We start from the raw sequence: 20,234 nt of genomic DNA on the forward strand, positions 1-20,234 counted from the left end.
GTTACTTCACCAGCTTGTCTGGAGATGCTGAGGACTGAGTTACACCCAAGCTAGGCACAAATTTTTAACAGGTTAAAAATTAGGATGAGTGTTAAAAGAGGTTTTGTGAAATGCTTTTCTTAATTTGGGTTGTGAGGTGTGTAAACATGCTGTTCTGTAGCACATCAAGATCATTAGCCAATGAATGTGGTCTAGTCCTTCCCAGACTGTACCACTTTAGATTATGAGAGGGAAAATGTTTTTTGCTATTCACAGTTGATTTTGTATTTGAACAGTACAACAAACAATCCTATTTTCAAAAAAACCTCATTTTTCAACTCACCTTTATTTATTTATTACATTTCTATACCGCCCAATAGCTGAAGCTCTCCAGGAGGTTCACAAAAAAACTTCTGAATGGTGCCCTACACAGAGAGAACTCCCTATATGTGGAAAACTATTACAATAGCAAGTTGGCTTGCCTATAAACCCTCCCTGCTGTTCTCTATATGCAGGGAGATAAATGTTTGTTTACATTATTCAACATCAGTAGCCACCAGCTGGGACTCGGAGTGGTGGTGAATCAGGATGCATGGTCTGCGGATTAGTGACTGATCATGACTGATGTTCTGCTCACACCTATTGTAATATAAATCTAACAATGATTTCAGGAGTTTTTATACCCTAAACACCATAACATTTATAATTTAAGGAAGGTGTGGTAATGTGAACATGTAAGTCTGAACTTCTTTTAAATGAAAGAAAAGAATTTCACATGTATAAAATGTTTAGTACCTTTATCGAGAGATGCTCCAGCCATGTGATAAAAACTTAAAGCTGTATCCACATCATTTATATTTTTCAAGAAAGTGAAGAAGTTCTCTACCTCCTCAAATGTCAGCCCCTGCAGTGGGAATGAAAATGTCTTCAGCTTTGGATTTAAACAAAAGAAAATTAATGGGAAACTCAAACCAAGTCACTGGACTATTATGTTTTAAATTGATACTGGCAATTTCCTTGTGACCCTGTCCCAACTTACTGCTCTTAATTCACAAACATGGCCTGCTTAAATTGGAAATTAAAAGAAAAAGCTCTCTCTCTCTCATAATTACACCCTTAGCTTCAAATCTGTTTCCCTTCCAATAAAATCCATATACAGATAAAAGCTCAAATGTTAAGATCCCTCTGCAGTGGAGGGTGTCAAAATATTAAATATATAGATGTAACTCGAAACAGTGAGTTCTTCCTCAGGAGGAAAATAACATGTCAAAATAAAGGGGCTCAATTTAGATTTTCCCATTAATGGTAACATCTGCCTTTACACTGCTTGAAATGTTTTCTGTAATATGAACTGCCTTTATTCAGAAGCAAGTCATACAAACAAAAACATTTTTAAACCCTACTAACAAGCCCCAACAGGCTAAAAATTCTAACTGATGAGCAAAAATCTTTTATACTACAAAGAAATAATTAGGTAATTCAAAAAGCTTCATTTTTCAGAATTTAAAACCTGTTAATTATGCCTTGCTTAGACATCAGTGTGCTATGCAATTGGAAAAAGAAAAGCTAAGAATTAACTGCAATCTATGAAATACCATTTATAATGAAATTCTTTACGTTCAAGTCATACACTGTATTATCATCAAATCTATTTTCTTTACAAGCTCAAAAGAAGTGATTAGACACATACAAATGAAAAGCTACTTGGGTTCAGCAATGTTCACAATGAAACATGAAGAGTCAACCTCTTATCCCGAAAGAAAATGGAAAGAAAAGAAAGGGACCTTTCTTGTTCAGCACAAAAATATAGTGATCTGGAGCTTGATCTAGAGCAAAAGAGTTCAAAATGGGAAAGTTACTAAAATGCAGAAAAATCTTGTTGGAGGGATGCCAGCTTTGCTAGCGTCTTTGCAGTGATCAAGTAGATCTAATGTGCATGAAGAGGCAATCTGCATGAACTGCGGCCAAACTGTCCACAGTGGAGCGCAATAGAACACTGGATTGTAAACTTGTCTGAAAGACCTCAATTTTTTAATCTAACATATTGGACTCTTTAAGGAAGTCAGTCCAACCCCTCTGACTCTTTTCTTTGCTGTGACCTGTAGCTATAACATTATATACAGTCTATGACTGAATTAGAAGCCAAGAACATGTCTTTGGCCAGCTATGATAGCTTAACTGAAGACAGCTTAATATGCTTGGCATAGTTTCTTAATGGTGGATCAATTTACTTAAGTTTTGCTTCTACGTGAGGAAAAGTGTTACTATAGATTTACTGGAGGAAGAGTAAGGACAGTGGAACTGTAATAATAATTAAAACAGCTAATAAGACCATTAAAGAGGAAAAACAGATGCTTGGAAAGAATATCCCTATGTCCATTAGAATCAAAGAATCCCCAGAATGTAGAACATAAAGCATTTTTTAAAAGGAAAAAAAGCAATATGGAATAACATTTTTCTTATGAAATTTTCAAACACTGAAATAAGATAAAATGAACATGCATTCATTTCTAGTATTTATAACCCAGTTTCCTATAAACATCCTCAAGGAAGCAAACAATGTTACAGAAATATACCAAAATTAAAACAAGTTATTCAACATTTTGAGAGTAAAGTTAGTGTAAAACAAGATAAAAATGTCAAAACAAGAGTGGTCAGTCCCACCTTAGAAAGCAGTGCCAAAAAAGCCTACTGAAAGATGTGTTTTAGCTGCTCACTGGAAGGCTGTGCCTATATGAGCTGCCTGATCTTTGAGATTGGCCTCAGATGCCCTGCTCCAAAATATTAAACAAATACAATTTTTCCATAAGAACACCCTGGAATAGCTCTAACCACCCAAAAGAATAAAACACTTCAGATTAAATAACACTGATTTTTGGCATTCTGGGGAACTTCCACTTTGAGAAAACAGCGTGCATGCTTACTCAAGAGTAAATCCAATTGTGTTCAGTGGGATTTGCTCAACAGCAAGTTTAGAACTGCACCCTTAAAAGTGCTGAATTCTATGGAAAGTTTTATCATACACATCACACAGTGAACACACTAAGCATTGTATTTAGGTTCCGGAAAAACTTAATTGCTGCAAAAGAGGAACAAGCAAGAAACTCCCCCAAACAATTAAAAAGAAAAAGAAAAAAGACTTTGTGACTTCTCTTAAAATGAAAGGCTGTAGTACCTTCTCATGGGGCACATTGATCGGCTCCATAGCTTGAGTAACATGGCGCAATTTACTCTGCAAGTACCTTAACAGGATGCATCTATAGCCCTTCTGACAAACTGAGATCTCAATTGCACAAGTTCTTTATGGGAGGGCAACTGTGAAGATGGGCCTTCCTTAGCACCGGGGATTAGACTTATCAGGGGTCCCAAGATTTTTGGGGCAGTTGGGCACATTGGAAATTTTGAGAGAAAGTTGTGGGTCCTTTCACAAAATGGCTGCTGCAGGGGGTTGCCCATTCATAAAATGACTGCCATGGTGGATATGGCTGGTCACAGGGCACATTTTACGGAAGGTAAACTGGTGAGAGTAGAAGAAAAGCAACTTGTCCAAGAACCTAAGTATAAGGCATAGGTGTCCAAAACACAAAACCCTCTTTTGAACCTAAATAAAGAAGGAACTGGAGAGCAGAACTTCATTTTGCAGCATGCCAGATTTTCAGTTAAAATGTTTTAATTTTTAAAAGTCTTAAGAAATAAAATAAAAATCAGGAGGGGAAAGCTGTCTGGTGGGCACTGAAAGAGGTCTCCCGAGGGCCCATTGGTTCCCACACGCACCACGCTGAAGACTGCAGTGCCAGATGACCCATCTAACTCCATGATTTTAGGTGGTATAACTGCATCAGAGGAAATAAATGGCTTGGATGAAAGGAGATACTACCATAAAAATAATCTAGTGAGTTGTGAAACGGAGAGGCTTGACCTCAACATTTCTTCCAAAGTGTTCTTATTGTCACTTTCTCTGGCTGGTAACAAAAATGCAGCGACATCATTTTACTGCAGTGTATGTAGTGAGATGGATGAGTGACTTTAGCATCACTTTCTGGAACTGAAGAGATCAACAGAAGGGAGTATCGTCAGCCCTTGCTACTTTAACACCATCACTGTAACACTGGGCCTTTAACGGAAAGGTTAGGAAGGCAGCTGGTCCCCCCCCCCCCAACCCCCTTCAGATGTGTTAAGATAGAGGAAGAGAAGGATGCCACAGGGTAAAATTAGGGAATCAATGAGGAGAGAAAACCCTTGTGCCTACTGCATACCTGATACCAAAACCCAAAGCCTGAAAAGCAGGATAATGCAGTAAATTGATCGTAAATAGAATTATGCCAATTGCTGTACTTCTTCAAAATGCTGTTTTTGTTAAATGAAATGAAGTCAGAATTATAAGGGACATTGATACTATGCATCGAAACATATTATGCAAGTAAAACTGAAGATTTCATATATCCTCTCCTTTGTAATTCTGTTGGTTTATTGTAATTTCTATCATGTTGATTTTAGTGGTGTTAATTGTTTCACCCATATTTTAGTGACTTAGTGCATTTACATTTTGTTTTTATTCTGTTATAAAAAGTGTTGATAGAGGTGATAAATAATACTGTAATTTTCTAGACACAAGCCCCAGAAACAGAAGCAATAAATGCTTATTCAAGCTGATGCCAATCCAACTAAGTTACTTCAGAAAAGGAAAATTGCTAGTCTATAGCAGCAAACATAAACACATAATTCAGATACAAACTGGTTCATTTATGCTATGAAGAAAACCTATCACCTTACCCCTTATTCTCCTGCCTGATCATTTCAAATATCAGAAGGAGCACTTCAGAGTACCACACGCTCCTGTTGTTTGCCTCAGGAGTACAGTGTTTAGTGCAGCACCCACCCTCTGGAACGCATTGCCAACTGTCATTAGACAGGCCCCCACAGTTCTGACATTAGTTATCTAATGTTATCTTCTTAACAAGTAATCTTAGTTATCTTCTGAAGACCCATCTCTTCACACAGGCTGTCCTTGAAATGTGATCCAGCGAGATGTGGTCTATAGTGCACAGTGGAGTGTGCAGTTTTATAGTTGATTAGTATTTTCATTATTGCCTGGTTTTATTGCTATATTTTACTGCTGTTTTGATGGTATGATATTGTATGTTCTCCACTTTGAAACTTTGTGTAAAGCAGTGTAAAAATCTGATAAATAAACAAACAAACTGTCCCATGCTAAGACAGGGCAGAACATCTAACTTAAAAAAAAAAAAAAAAGGATGAGCCACTCCAGGTGAGGGAGAATGGGCCCAAACTGGTACTGGAGAGAAATACTTGAGAAACAGGGCAGAATTAGATGTTCAGCAGTAAATATGGCATTCCTACATGCAAAGAGGGGCAGGAAGAGAACACCACTTAACCATTTCGTTACCAACCATTTTTCCTTTGCAACCCTCCCACTCAGCTGGATATCTAAATGCATTTCCTGGGCAGTGGTGCCATGAGCACAGGACTTTGGGGCAGATGTTAAGGGACCCACTCAGCAGAATGAGGAGGCCCACAAATGCAGCAGGACCAGCTTACCACATTTTTTAAGTAAGTGAAGCATGTAAAGAGCCCCCACCTCCCACCTGGTAGATCATTAAATCCAGAGTCAAAAATTACATAACTAAACCTCTGCTCCTGGGGAAATGAAGAAAGTGACTGGAGAGACAGGTTGCAGAGGAAATGTGGCAGGCGGTTAAGTGCCCCCCACCTACTCACTGTTTTCCCCCTGCAAAAGCCCCCTCCCCTGTATTGAATATTGCAGGCAAACACAGAATTGGGAAGCTTACGTTTGCCACCAACTGCGTAGTTCCACCCATAAGTGGCTTCTGAGATGGGAAAAAATGGAGGTATTCTTTGGCCTGCACCTTTTAAGAATTAGCACCTCCCCTATACTGTAAAGAAACACTCTTGTATGAAATATTACTAAAAGCCAAGACACTCAGGCATCTGATGGATGCACTGGATACCATGCTGGAAGGCAAATTCTCTCATTCACAGCAGAAATTTACCTGCCTGGTATAGCTGCCATACTATGTTGCTGGTACTCTGCTGTATAACTAACCTTGTAAGATCAAAAGGAATTAAAAATTATTCTCTTATTGGCATTATTTAAAAAAGGAATTAAGAAAGAGATAAAATATGCTACTTAAACAAGAATTTTGTACACACAGGCCTCCAAGGCGGGCCGATGATAACGAAAGCAGTTTTGCAAGGACAACTAAATCCAGACAATGAGGTGGAATGACAAGAACTGAATGTGAGCAAGTGCTATCCGTAATAAATGGCTCCTCTAATTTAATTAGTTACTGTACAGGTCTGTGCGAAGAGCTGTCAAATGTTTCCTGTGTGATGATAAACACAAATTGCTACTTGTCCATCCCCTTTATATGAGCTAAAGTCCATTTTAAAAAGCAATCTGTTCCAAAGGTTACCAACAATTTGGCCTTCTAGTACAGAACCTTGCACATTTAGTGACTCTTCACCCTTGGATACTGGGCAATTTATAAAACACTTTCTTGTGAACACAGCAAATTCTGAATTATCCCACCCCCACTTGCTGACCATGAGGGGCTGCTGTGCACTTCTGCATTAAGATCAGTAATCACTAAATAAATTCATAGGATTAGCATTAATTGCAATGCCAATTTGAAAAAGAAGATCTTGTTTCTTTTAATTGGGTTGGGTTTTTTTCTATCCTTCAATGAGGGATGGAACTTGGCTATTAGCTAAAGTTAAGGGATCAAGGCCACACACCTGCTTCCCCAGCTCCCCTCCTTCACACGTTAACCTCCCACCCTTTCATGGTTCAGCATTTGACCAACACTGACACATGATACAAATCCAAAGGGAACAGAAAGCTGGGTTAGCCATGGTGACATCACTCAGGGTCAAACTAAACATGACTTTAATTGTATAGTTAAAGTGCCTGGAGTTTAACAAACAAACAAATAGTAAGCTGGCAGGTTCTGATTTTAATCTGGACAAAAGCATGGGGGGTGGAAAGATTTTATCCTTTATTCCCTAGCCATGGCCCCAATAAAACTCTCCTTCCAGCAACACTTTCCATTAGAACGAAAGCCCCCATATGTGCTGCACTCCTCATTAAAATCATGAACCCCCGCCCCCCGCCCAAGCTTACTATTAATTTTTTAAAAAAACTCAAGGCATGGTTGCTAACCACACTATTAAAGTAACATTTAGTTTGATCCTTTGACGTAGCATCTAACCATGGTAAAGGGGCACAGGAAATTTTAATGAGAGGAGAAGGGGCTGGTTCCCATTTTCTTAACCCAACTGAACCAGAGGGGGAAAAAACAGAGGAAAAATCAGAGGGGGGAAAATAATAACAAGGGTGATATCCAGATATTAGCTGATAATGAATGAGATCACATGGGCCTTCATAGCTAAAGCACACAGGACTGCTGTCAGTCCTGGAAATACCATGCATGAGACAGTCTTTCTTACAAGCTATTAATGAACCAGAGTTTCAGTGAAGTGCCAGGAATCTAAGTATTATTCGAGAAATATTTTATTGATATTATAAAGCTAAATGGAGCTTCTGAGGAACTGAAGTCTTCATTAGACTCTTTCAAACAGTCAGGATGGTTATCCCCAATTTAGAGAAGCACATTTTTGTCTTGTAGATTTCCTTGCAAAACTGTTCAGGCTTAGAGCTGCCAGGAAGAATATATTTCAGGCACCATTAGCTCCCACTAGCTTTATAGGGCAATCCCAAAACCACTCTGGTAGCATCCGCATCAGTTCAGTAAATGCAGCATGTGCTGGCAGAGTCATTTAGGCAATGTAGCCATAGCCTAAGGTATTTTAACTAGGCCCTGATTAAATCTGAAGGAGTCTGTTTTTGGCTCTGTCTTGTTGTGCATGTGGCTTGCTGGCACCATCTTTTCCTGCAAGTCACTACTCGCCTAACAATAAATATTATCTGGGTGGTTAACAAAAAAAATTGAAATTAAAATCATAAAATTAAAACCAGTACAGTCTGTCAATTGCACTGGCTTTCTCTGAACCACTGTCTGCTCTTATTACATCTGCCAATTCTGTCTGCTCCCTGGATTCTGCATTTTCCACTTTTAATTTTATTTATTAATGCCCTCTACCCTCAACTCACAGCTTGTTGGCCTCACTATCCCCTGAACTATTTGCCCCAACAATGTCCTGGCTTAGCCCCTCCACTCACTGACCTGATCAAACAGCCCATCGTAGGCTTCCAGCTAAATATATTTTGTACCTGGAATTGGATTAAAGCAATTAAGATATAAGGAATGGTTACTAATTCCAGAAACAGAGGTCCTTAATCAGTTCTCATTTTGGTTTAATTGTTGGGTGCAAATACTGGTTAATCAGAAAAGGAGTGCTATTGCTTTCCAAAGGAGCTGACACAACATTCTTGCCCTGTCATAACCAAGGACTTTCATTAGCAGATAAAAATATGTCCTTTCCCTGTAAGTGTTTTTATTCAAGGTCTCTTAGCACGCATTAACTTCTACAGCAGCTCCAACCTCTTTTCCCCTTAAGATTATGAGCCTAGTTTCCATAATTTATTTTCCCCACATAAGTTCATAATATATAAATGACAAATTACCCAGTCATATTCGACAATTAATTCAAGGTCACACCAGTAGGTTGTACATCTTTGCCTGGTTAATTCAGGCAAAAAAGAAAGACCAAAACGGGCATAGTGCTACAAATGTGAGCTCTGAGTGCCATATGTTTGTAACTCTCCATTTCTTTACAATTGCATGGTATGCCCAGATGACGGCAGGAGCATCCAAACAAGGCTTTTACTGTGCAATCGCACTGCCTCATTCACAGAATTTTATGGAAGGTCCAGACAACACTGTCGTATTCAATTTGCAGCCCTCCCATGTCTTCGCCATCACTTCTTCTGACCTTTTTCTTATTGCAAAAAAACAAACAAAACCCATTAAGGAAAAAAAGACAGAATAACGCCTTTTGAGTGGTAGAGCTAGGAGTCCTCCATCTGGAAGCATCTGGTGAGCCACAGGATTATTCCTCCTGTGAATGTTGCCTTACAATCCAGCTAAACAATATTCATCCTCACAAGAAGTTACAGCCCTTTCAATCCCCTTCCCCCCTGGCCTGGCTACTAACCTCTCCATCCTGGAAATGCTTCTTGAGTTGCTTTAGCATGAGAGTGAGTTTCTTGGATTGCACTCCACTGTAAGCGAGTAGCATGCTACCAAACTGACGCTCGGTGATCCGGCTATTTACAGGATCGTGCCTTTCAAACTGGAAGAAAAAAAGAATAAAACTAGACTCTCTGCATTCATTCACATTCACAGTTTCATGCACAAAGACATTAACAGCATTTATTCAGAATTCTGCTTCCAAATGAAAATGTTAAATCTATCAGGAGAGATAGAGACAAGTAAAAACATCATTTTGAGTGGAAGAAATTCTAGTGATATTGGACCCCTTCATCAACATCACGGTGACCTGGTTCACATGTAATGACAACTCATGGTTTAATTAATCCATGGGTTGTTGCCTTATCCAGAATTAACCCACAATTTGCAGTACTCATAAAAGAGCTGTGCATGTCATGCTCAAGGCCATCATTTACATAACTCTCATGATGCCGCATGGATTGGCATGTTGTCCGAACCTGGCGTGCGGTGTGGCAGGGGTGGCTTTGTACCCACCCTACAGCCCCTACTGAAAACCATAAGGGAAGCTTCTCAAATTAATAAGGGAGGATTAAAATATGTTCTGAGCTATGATTGGGGGGGTGGGGACAGACTTCTTCATCTCTCCCCATTTTAAGATTCTTAGAACATTATCTTGTTAACATTTTGTTAGAATCAAACTACATGTTCCAATGAGCCAATGCTTTAAAGCAGAGGTGGGCAACTCGTGGCCCTCCAGATGTTTTGGCCTACAATTCCCACCAACCCTAGCCAACACAGCCAATGCTGAGGGGTCATAGGAGTTGCAGACCAAAACATCTGGAGGGCCACCAATTTGCCCACCCCTGCTTTGACGTATATGCTTACAACTACAACCTCTCTTTCACAAAGAGCAGTTGCAGGATCACCACCTCAACCTGGATTGGAACCACAGGGAGAGAAATGGGGGGAGCTAAACTTTCCTCCCAACATCATTTTGCTGCTAGAAGTCAACCCCACAAAGAAGCTATTTGCTGCAAATTGAACCTTTGAGAGCAAATAGTGCAGTGGCCAATTTTCAGTGGGAAAACAATACAGGGAAGAAAAAGTTAATCCCCTCCCTTGGCCTCCAGCTGCTTTTTGTGAAAGAAAGGAAGGGGGCAGTTATAAGCACACAGTTTAAAGCACCGGGTTACCACAATACATAAATTTACCCTTAGTGATGTAGCTGTTAGGTGACTGAAATTTTTTAGCATTATAGCTGGAGAAGCAGAAAAAGGTACATTGAAAAATAAGCAACTTTATCTATAAAAATACTAATAGTTCAGTTAAAACATCAAAGTTGGCAACATTAGGTAAACCCTTTCTGTATTTAAATTCCTCACTTTTTGTATTATTGGTATATTATTTTGAACTAGAAAAGCATAACAAACTATACCAGACTCTTTGGCATGCAGTAGCCCAAATGGCTACAATTTTTTGTTCTAATATAAGTGGCTCTCCACAGTATAGCAAGTGATACACACAGCAACATTTTTAATTCGGTTGGAGAACTTTGAGCAATGGGCTGTGTAATCATGCATGAATTAAGCACAACTTTTGACATCTTTCATGGTAAAAAGAAAAACCCCTTCACTTTTGTTCTGAGAAGTCTTGATCCTCATTTACAATTAAAAAAGACACAATCTACATTTCTCAAATATCCCGGAAATTAGCAATGCCTTCACAATTCCCAATAGCCATATAAACATGATTTCCATTTTATATCCTGATTTTCTAATGGAGAGTCTACATTAGGTCTTGATTAGACACACACATGCAACTAATTATTTTCTATTAATGTCCAGTATTTTTCAGGAAGTAAGGCATTATTAGCACACCACAAACGGCTTCAAAGCTGCTTTGCTTGACTAATGGCTGAAGATGGTTTTATAATCAGTTTATAAATGCATCTGAACATTTACACACCATGCTAAAAATTTGAAAAACAAGTTTCTTTAGTTTTCCAATACATCACTCCTGAAAAGCAAGCCTGAGAAAAATGGCACTGCACATATTAATGTGTAAGGGACTTTCAGACTGCTTTGAACTAGAAGCTTGTGGGGGGTGGAAAAATGACTGTGCCTTCTTACAAAAGGAACTGTTCAAAACTTTTGATAAAGGCTTGGTGGCATGGTTTATGTGGAGTGTCCAGGCATCATTGTAGCCCTACCAGGAAGACATTCTCTTAGTAAATAGTTTTTATTATGCAGATCACAGTCAGATCAACAGCAGATTAAAGACCTAATCAGCATCCAGCAATACAGAGTTCTTTAGTCAGTTTTGCACAATACTAATTAGATTACAAGAAGTTCCCCTTTGTTCAATGCACTGTGCTAGGACTTTGCTACAAAACGGGCACCCAGCAGCAGTAGAAAACTTCAGTGGCGGTTCCAGACCCACCCTCAGGGAGAGTCTTCCCCTAGGGAACCTCTTTTGAGTGGCCAACCTTTTAGACCACTTCATTTCCCGAAGTTGCTCCTCCCTCTTCACCCAACATTTGATCCTACCATAAGATCAGGCATTCCCACAGTGGTGGAGAGGTTTCTACGTGGCTTTGATCCAAATGATTAGCTGGTGTCTAGAAAGACTCCTCTCTGCTCTATCTCCCATGACCTTGCTAGCTCCCCCACCCCTTCGCCCTCTTCCTCATCTGACTCTGAATCTGTTCCCACACCTTCTCTCGGTGCTTCTGCAGAGCTGTGGGGCCCAATCCTTACAGTTTAGATCAGGGGTGCACAAGTGGTGGCCCTCCAAGGCCTTTACTGCAGCCCCCCATGGGTGCTCTGACCTCACCACCACTGCCAAATCCCCCCCCCATACCCTCCACTCAGCCCCCCAGAGACCTCTACCATATATCTGAGGGGAGCGAGCCCTGGGCTCACATGCTCCCAGGATAGACACCTACAGCCCAGTACAACAGCAACATCATCTTTACTCCGATAGCTCACTCAACATTCATGCCCATACTGAAACGTGAATGTAGACAGAAGGTTTTGGGACATCCCAGGCACAGGTGAACAGGGTATTGTGCCAGGTCATGTATTAGTGCCTATCTGGGGAGAGCAAGGTAGGATACATATTAGCCTGAGACTTGTTTCCCTCTGAGGTTGGGTAGAAATGTGAGGCCATAGCATGGCTTATCCCACTGCTGGTTTATCACAGGAACCCAGCAGGCAGACAAGGCCCATGGGGGGCAGGGACAGGAGACTGAGTGAATGTTTTATAGCTGCATCAATTGTTAAAGGGAAGAAGTGGATGCACACTGAATCTGCTTGCGCTGTTAATTTTTTTGAGTCAGTCTAAGTATCTTTGCAATGCACAGTAATTAAGGAGTAGTAACTGCATAATATGACAAGTGGCATGTCATATTTTGATGCTTTTCACACAAATTATGAAATAACCTATCACTTTTCAACAAATTTCCCAATAATATAAGAGCACCCTGTTCAGAGTTTGCTCACACACACGGCTCAGCAGCTTAAACACAAAAACGTATTCTCTGTTAGTTTCCACAGCTTTATTTATTTTAAGATAATGTTGTCCAACTATAAAATTGAATGTGCTAGGAAGAAATGTTTTTCCAAAGCAACCTATTCGGACAGGGCCACTCAAACAAAATTTAGAGTACCAACTGATTTAAAGTTTATCCACGTCTTCCCTCTAACAATGAGCCAGCTACGCATCTCTCTGATCTCATAAAACTTAATCAAAGCAACATAGCCATTAAATACACCAATATAATGGTTTAATCACACTGCCAAGATACAATTTCCTAAAGACCTCCATATTTATTATATCCTATCTTTTGAAACAGAGACTTTGGATCAAAAATTGCCTCTGGGGTCTTTTGAATAATGTTTTAAAATATGAGAAAAGGAAGAGAAATTCTAGTAGCAAATGCTGCTTTTCTTTAGGGGTCCCATTTCAATTAACAGTCTAATCTTAAACACAACAATTTGCAGTATAATGTGGCCATTAGTGCCTGCAGGGAAGTAGCTATACCATAGGGCAAGGATGGGGAATTTTCAGTCCATGGGCATAATCCAAACTGGGGAACTTCCCCATCTAGCCTGTGGAGTGTCCTCTTATTTCCCATGGCAATTGGAGGACAGAGACTGGGAGGGCGAGTGGTGCATTGGGGAATTACCCTGTGTATTGGCCCCAGGAGCGTAGCCAAGTCCTTTATAGTGTTAGAGGGGCCTAGAGATCCAGAATGCTTGCTTAAGTTCATTATTGGTGCAATTCCCTTGTTAGTAAGCCTCTGAACATGTGCAGATGAGTCAGAAGGCCAATAACAGCCCCAGCACATTCCTTACTAATGAGTAGAAAGCCTTATTAAGCCGTGCCTGAGAAGTGAAGCTATGTGTTTATGCTGAGATACAGGTGGCTGTGCTGAGAACCAAGTGCTGTTAGCCTATGCTGGGAATGAACACTAGGGGTGCTTGCTAGTGTCGTGCTGCCTTATTGCTAATATGTATTGTATAAAACCCATCGTACCCGATGGCTCTGGGTTCAGAGAAGCCGTCTGATCCAACCATTGGGTACGCCTGTGTGCTGTAAGTTACCCAATAAAGTTTCCTTGTAAGTATACCTTTGAATCTGATTTATCACTATCTTGGCACCTCTAACCGAAGAGTTCAAAGCCCACGGCCAGGGCAACACACCCTGTTATCTCCAAAAGGAGATACATGTGAGCACATGTGAAGCTAGGGACTTGGACAGCACTAGGAGGAGCTGTCCCTTAATGAGGACAGTGAGAGTCGCTTAAATGAGACACCTGAATCAGCCAGCACTGGGTGGAGCGGTTCCTCCCAGTGCCGGATGAATCCATTCATGTGCCACCCCCATCGGGACAACAAGTGGCTTGAAAGGAGGCGCCCGACTCAGCTGCTGCTGGGAGGAGCTGCTCCTCCCAGCACTGAACTCTGTGCCTCTCTCAGCACCAAGAAAAGCAAGATTGATGGGGGTCATGACATCAACAGGCGTGGCCATGTCCACTGACATTATCTGGCCTCCGGAAGCCCCAGTGGGGGCAATTCCCAGTGGGGGCAATTCCCAGTGGGGGCAATTCCCAGTGGGGGCAATTCTTAAAGTAGTTCCCCAGCCCTGTCCTAGATTAAACTATAAGCAAAAGGAATATATCCCAAAGGATAAAAAGTGTTTTCTATCAGTATTTCACACAATTCCCTCATTTACAGGGAAGTAAACTCGCCAATAAAGATATAAACTCCAGAAATATAACAGCCCAATGCTAACTGACAAGCTGCTCTTCAAATAGATTCTTGCCTTCGTACTGTCAGAACCTCTCTGGAATATTGCTGCATCATTTAGACAGGACTGCATAATAACCCATACTCATTCAACCAGCTGCAATTTGTCAGTTGATCTGACAGCATTTAAGGTTTCCCAAATTTCACAGAGGTTCACCAGAAACTCAACAGCAAATGCATGCTGTGCTCATCAGAACAGAAAAAGACTGCAGTAAGCATGATACATTTATGCCTTGCGTAACTGGTAACCCTATGCACTCTAGGTTAACATAAAAATGTTCTCTATATTTCTTAACAGTTGCCATGGGTCAGAATTCTCTAGATCTACCACCCCCAAGCTGGTGTCCTCCAGCCAGTGTCCAGATGTTTTGGACTTCAACTTTCTTCAACCCCAGCCAATGGGCAGGAATGCTGGGAGTTGTGGTCTAAAACATCTGGAGGGCACCAGCTTGGGGAAGACTGCTTTAGATGTATAAAAAGATGAGCTTTTGACCATATACCTACAGCTTGCTGGTGCATGATAGCACAGATGTTTTAAGGGATTTTAAGAGTTCATCCAAGCCTTCTTGTGTTGCTGCCTAATCAAGTCTTGTGGCCATGACAGAAGAGCTGCCTCAGGCTGTTTCTGCCAGTGCCCTTCATTCCTGCTGTTCCACTCCAGCAGGGAGTGAAAGGGTTGTAAGGGGTATTGTAACTCTTAAAAGTAGGGCACAGGACATGCAAATGCTTATACTGGTTCAGGCCCTAAGCAGTGATGGCACCCACTGATCAGACCAGAATACTGCCTGGTACAGGGGAGAGGTTGCAGCTCAGTTGCTTTGCATACAGAAGGCCCTCGGTTCAATCCCTGGTTAAAGAATCCCAGGTAGCACAGCTGGGAAAGACCTTGGAGTGCTGCTTCCTGTCGGAGTAGAAGTACTGGGCTAGATGGACTAATGGTCTGACGCGGGAATAAGGCAGTTTCATACAATTCCATAGTGGGTGGAATATCCGCATCCTACCCAATGCCCATTAAGATGTAGAAACTGCTTCATTCCCCCGGGTCACAGAATCTGAAGTACAAAAGTACTTGTGCCAGCTTAAACTTGGTCTTAACCAGGCATAATTTACAGCTCACAAGCAACAAAGGGAAAGAGGTTAAGCAGGTGGGTTAATGCAGCTGCAGAAGTGTATGCACTGCTGTCCTTCGGACAGGCAATCTGTGATAGTGGGACAAGGATAACTAGAAAATCCAAGCCAAAAGAAAAAGAAGAAAGAGTCTGCACATATGCAAGCATTTGTGCTTATATCTACTGTCCCCACTGCCTCCCCCTTCTGTTGTCACCAGCTGTAGCACTTCCTTCTGCCAGAAACCTAAGCTGGTCTCTTATGCACCTTGTAATTTGCCATAGACAGAAGGTGAATTCCTTTGCGGTCTCACTCAGCCCCAAAGTGTTAGGAAAAGTGGAATCTTAACATACAGGCTGCTTCAGACAAGATGAGACTTCCTATACGGAACTCCCTTCCATGATGGCAATTGTGTTGATCCCAAACATCCATCATGTGTGATGAATGCACATGCATCTCTCTCTCTCTCTCTCTCTCTCTCTCACCAAATCAGGCTTCATACCAAGAGTACACTGAAAAAGAGACGTGTGTATGTTCTGTAAGGCATGCCTCTTGGGCAAAGTGCCCTGAAGGCTGAAATTATAAGCACACTTACTGGGAATGGAGATCCATTGGACTCAGTGGGATCTACTTCTGGGTAAACATGCTTCAGATCATGCTGCACATTGCTTGCAAATGGAACATTGTGCCAAGGCAGGGGTAGGCAACCTGGTGTCCTCTAGATATTTTTAACTACAACTCCCATCAGCCCCAACCAACACAGCCAATAGTCAGGGATTGTGGAAAACATCTGGAGGGCACTGGGTTCCCTACCCTGGTCCTAAGGAAAAGCCATGAAAGAAGGAATAGTAGACCATGATTGATTTCACAGAAGCAAACATTCTTTAAAATCACAGCCTGAGAATTGTTTGAAGTTCAAAATTAATCTAGCAGAACACGATGCTTCAATATGCAGTATGCAAATACTTCATAAAAGCACTTAAATATGTAATAAAAATTGCTAGTTATATAGTTTCCCCAAGGAAAACACTCCTCTATGAATAATCAAACCCTGTTTTCCAAGATAGCTAGTTGAAATAAAAATCCCTTTTCCTCTTTAGCTGTCCCTTTGTAGGAATGCAAAAACATGCACGCACAAAATGGCCTTGATCAAACCTTCTTTGATATTTTAAACAATAACATTTAAAGATTAGAGATAATGCCTTTTTACTGAAAGTCACACAGCCTCTACTGAATAAAAGGCACAAGGAACCTTCTAGTTTTGTACAAGAAAACAGTGATGAGCCAAGGCAGAGAACTGAATATATTAAAATAGAGGTCTCCAACATTTTGGGTCAGTGGGCACATTTGGCATTTTGAAAAAGTACCTGGGCACCACCACAAATCTGTTGCTGTGGGTGGAGGGCAATCAACATTTGGGGACGGGCTTCTCCCCTTATCTTTGTGTGTGTGTGTGTGTGCGCGCGCGCACACAGACACATGGATGTGCAACCTGTGTATATGCTAGTCCCTGTCTTCACTCTCTCTCTTTGGCTCTTTTCTTTTTTCTCTCTCTCTTTCCTTTTTTCTTTCTATCTCCTCTTTCTTTCATTATCTCTCTCTGGCTCCTCTCTCTGTATGCTCCTTCTTTCTCCCCCCTCCCTCTTCCCATGCAAATGAAGAGAGCAATTTCTCCATTAATTTGCAGTGGGTGAGAAAAAGGCCCCTTGCTGAAAACTGGCTAGAGGGAGAGGTGAAGTCCACCTCCACTAAGAACCCTTAGGACCTTGTTGCCCTAAGGGTCCTTGGTGGGGGTGGACTCCCCCCCTCCAGCCAATTTTTGGCCGAGGGGGCTTTTGCCCTCCCTGTTCAAGCCAATGGAGTAATTTCTACATCAGCTTAACTAGGGACGGAAAACAGGTTGACAGGTGCCTCAGCCTGGCTTTGCGGGTTTAGTGATGCCTGCAGGTACCACACTGGAGGCTCATTATTAAAAATCATTATAGGAAAATAGTATTTTTCAATATAGATTTTGTCCTTTCCCAAGCGCTTATCATGCAGTTGTCAAGGATACCTTAAACAGAGCAAGATGACTAGCCAGAACTCAATGCCTCCTCCTTTCATACACCAGCACAGTTTCTCTCAAATGTCTGATAGCTAAGGAATACTTTTCCTGAATTAAAATCAAAGGCACACAACTTTTATACCCCAAAAGGTTTACCTTTTGTAATTTGCCATATGGTGTGTAAACATGGTGTGTGAACATAAGAATTATTGAGCCTCAGAAAAAAATTGAACTTCTTGTGGAACCTTCAAGATAACAAATGTATTCTGGCATAAACTTTTATAGTCTTAATCAGATATATGACGTGCTACTGAGAGTTTCCGGTATCATCATCATCATCATCATCATTATTACATTTCTATACCGCCCAATAGCTGGACAGTTTACAAAGATTAAAAACATTAAAAATATGATATACAGAGATTAAAAACCATTCACATAAAAAAAATGAACAGACAATATACACAAAAGAAACATATATCTAAAACAACTTCAAACAATCTCAGAAGCTAACAACCACAATCATAAGACATTCCAGGATCGATGAAAATTTATCATATCCTGCCAAATGCCTGGGAGAAGAGAAAGTTCTTAACCTGGCGCCGAAAAGATAACAATGTTGGCGCCAGGCGGGCCTCATTAGGGAGATCATTCCATAATTTGGGGGCTGCCGCTGAAAAGGCCCTCTCCCTTGTCGCCGTCTTCCGAGCTTCCCTCGGTGTAGGCAGCTGGAGGAGGACCTTAGGTGTTGAGCACAGTATACAGGTAGGTTCATGTCAGGAGAAGCACTCCATCAGGTATTGTGGTCCCAAGCCATGTAAGGCTTTATAGGTTAAAACCAGCACCCTGAATCGGGCTCAGAAACATACAGGCAGCCAGTGCAAGCGGGCCGGAGTTGGTCTTATATGTTCAGACCTTCTGGTCCCCGTTGTCAATCTGGCTGCTGCATTTTGCATGACCTGCAGCTTCTGAACCGTCTTCAAAGGCAGCCCCACGTAGAATGCATTGAAGTAATCTAACTTGGAGATTACCAGAGCATAAACTGAAGCCAGGTTATCCTTGTCCAGATAGGGGTGTAGCTGGGCCACCAACCGAAGTTGGTAGAAGGCACTCAGTGCCACTGAGGCCACCTGAGCCTCAAGTGACAAAGATGGTTCCAGGAGGACCCCCAAGCTACACACCTGCTCCTTCAGGGGGAGTGCAACCCCATCCAGAACAGGTTGAGCATCCTCAATCTGGTCAGAAGAACCACCCACCAACAGCATCTCAGTCTTGTCTGGATTGAGTTTCAGTTGTCGCAGCCAGGCACCGATTTAGCACATCCACAGCGTCACCTGAAGATGAAAAGGAGAAACAGAGCTGCGTGTCATCAGCATACTGATGACAACGCGCCCCCAAACTCCAGATGACCGCACTCAGTGGTTTCATGTAGATGTTAAATAGCATGGGGGACAGAAATGACCCCTGGGGAACCCCAGACTGGAGAATCCACAGGGCCGAGCAATATTCCCCAAGCACCACCTTCTGGAGCTGGCCATCTAAGTAGGAGCAAAACCACTGCAATGCAGTGCCTCCCACTCCCACCTCAGACCATCATATGGACCATACATATACCTGAAACTCTCAATAACACATCATGCATCTGATGAAGTGGACTATAGTCCACAAAAGCTTATACCAGAAAAATGTGTCAAGACTTTAAGATAAGACTCTTTACTATTTTTGCTGCAATTGACTAACACATATGCCTCTGGAAACCAAGCCTCACAAAGGAACACACTGGCTGTATGAGTCATTATTTTGGACATGGCTTCTGATTGGACGGTGGCAACCCTACAAAATCAGCTCATACAAAGATGCAAAAGGCAGCCTCCTCAGAGAACTACTACATCTCACCATCAGGAGTGATTGAATGTCCCAAAAATATCCATGCAGAGGTACAATAGATTTATCTACCCCAGGGGAGGAGTACTGGAAGGAGAGAAGACCAGACCAAGAATCAGAGGATGGGAATCCTTTTTTACTACTCTGTTTTTACTAGAATTCTGAGGTCCAATAGGAGGAGCTAGATTTAAAATGGTGGCTCAGAAAGCAGAACAAATTACTTACTGAACCCAATAAGCAATACACTGGAATGACCTCCCCCCAACCCCACACATACAAATCTGCATCTAAGTTACTACAGATCAGGGATTCTAGTAGCTTATTTTTGGGGTGGCCACTTTTTACTGTTGCTGTTGTGAACAACTGGGAATCAGAAACCCTTGTTGATCTAGTGAAAAATCATTAAGCTATCTACCTTCTGTCAACCCCCATTGTAGAGATATAGCAGGCAGCCTAGCCTGTGAGTGGCTGGGTATCTGGGGCCCATGGGACATTATTTAAATTTATTTCTTGCGACATTCTCATATTCCCAGCACACCGTTGGGGAATAACTGCACTTACACCACTTTTACTGCAAACACTCTCAAGCATACCTGAACAAAGAAGATTTATTATTTGTCCTTTGATCCTGTTGTCTATCTACAATGACCCCAGAAATACAGAGGACCATTTAAAGACCCATGTCTTCAGATGCATGCATATTTTGTTAAAAGAAAGTGTAACCTCTTTTACTGTAAA

At 41.5% G+C, this 20,234-nt stretch overlaps 1 protein-coding gene across 5 annotated transcripts in view; it reads right to left on the bottom strand.

Moving 5' to 3' along the window:
* MICU1 (mitochondrial calcium uptake 1) overlaps positions 1-20,234 on the bottom strand; it is a 166,546-nt gene that overhangs the window by 30,913 nt on the left and 115,399 nt on the right. For all 5 annotated transcript variants that reach the window (XM_084845591.1, XM_084845590.1, XM_084845594.1 and 2 more), the window contains 2 exons: positions 9,136-9,273; positions 775-883 (listed from right to left, as the gene is read on the bottom strand). In XM_084845591.1, the coding sequence (XP_084701717.1) occupies positions 775-883; positions 9,136-9,273 (247 nt within the window). The remainder of the gene's footprint in view (positions 1-774; positions 884-9,135; positions 9,274-20,234) is intronic.

This window comes from Heloderma suspectum, chromosome 3 (genome assembly GCF_057233095.1).
Source record: "Heloderma suspectum isolate Gila_16-S chromosome 3, 16-S_ref, whole genome shotgun sequence".
Lineage (NCBI taxonomy): Eukaryota > Metazoa > Chordata > Lepidosauria > Squamata > Helodermatidae > Heloderma > Heloderma suspectum.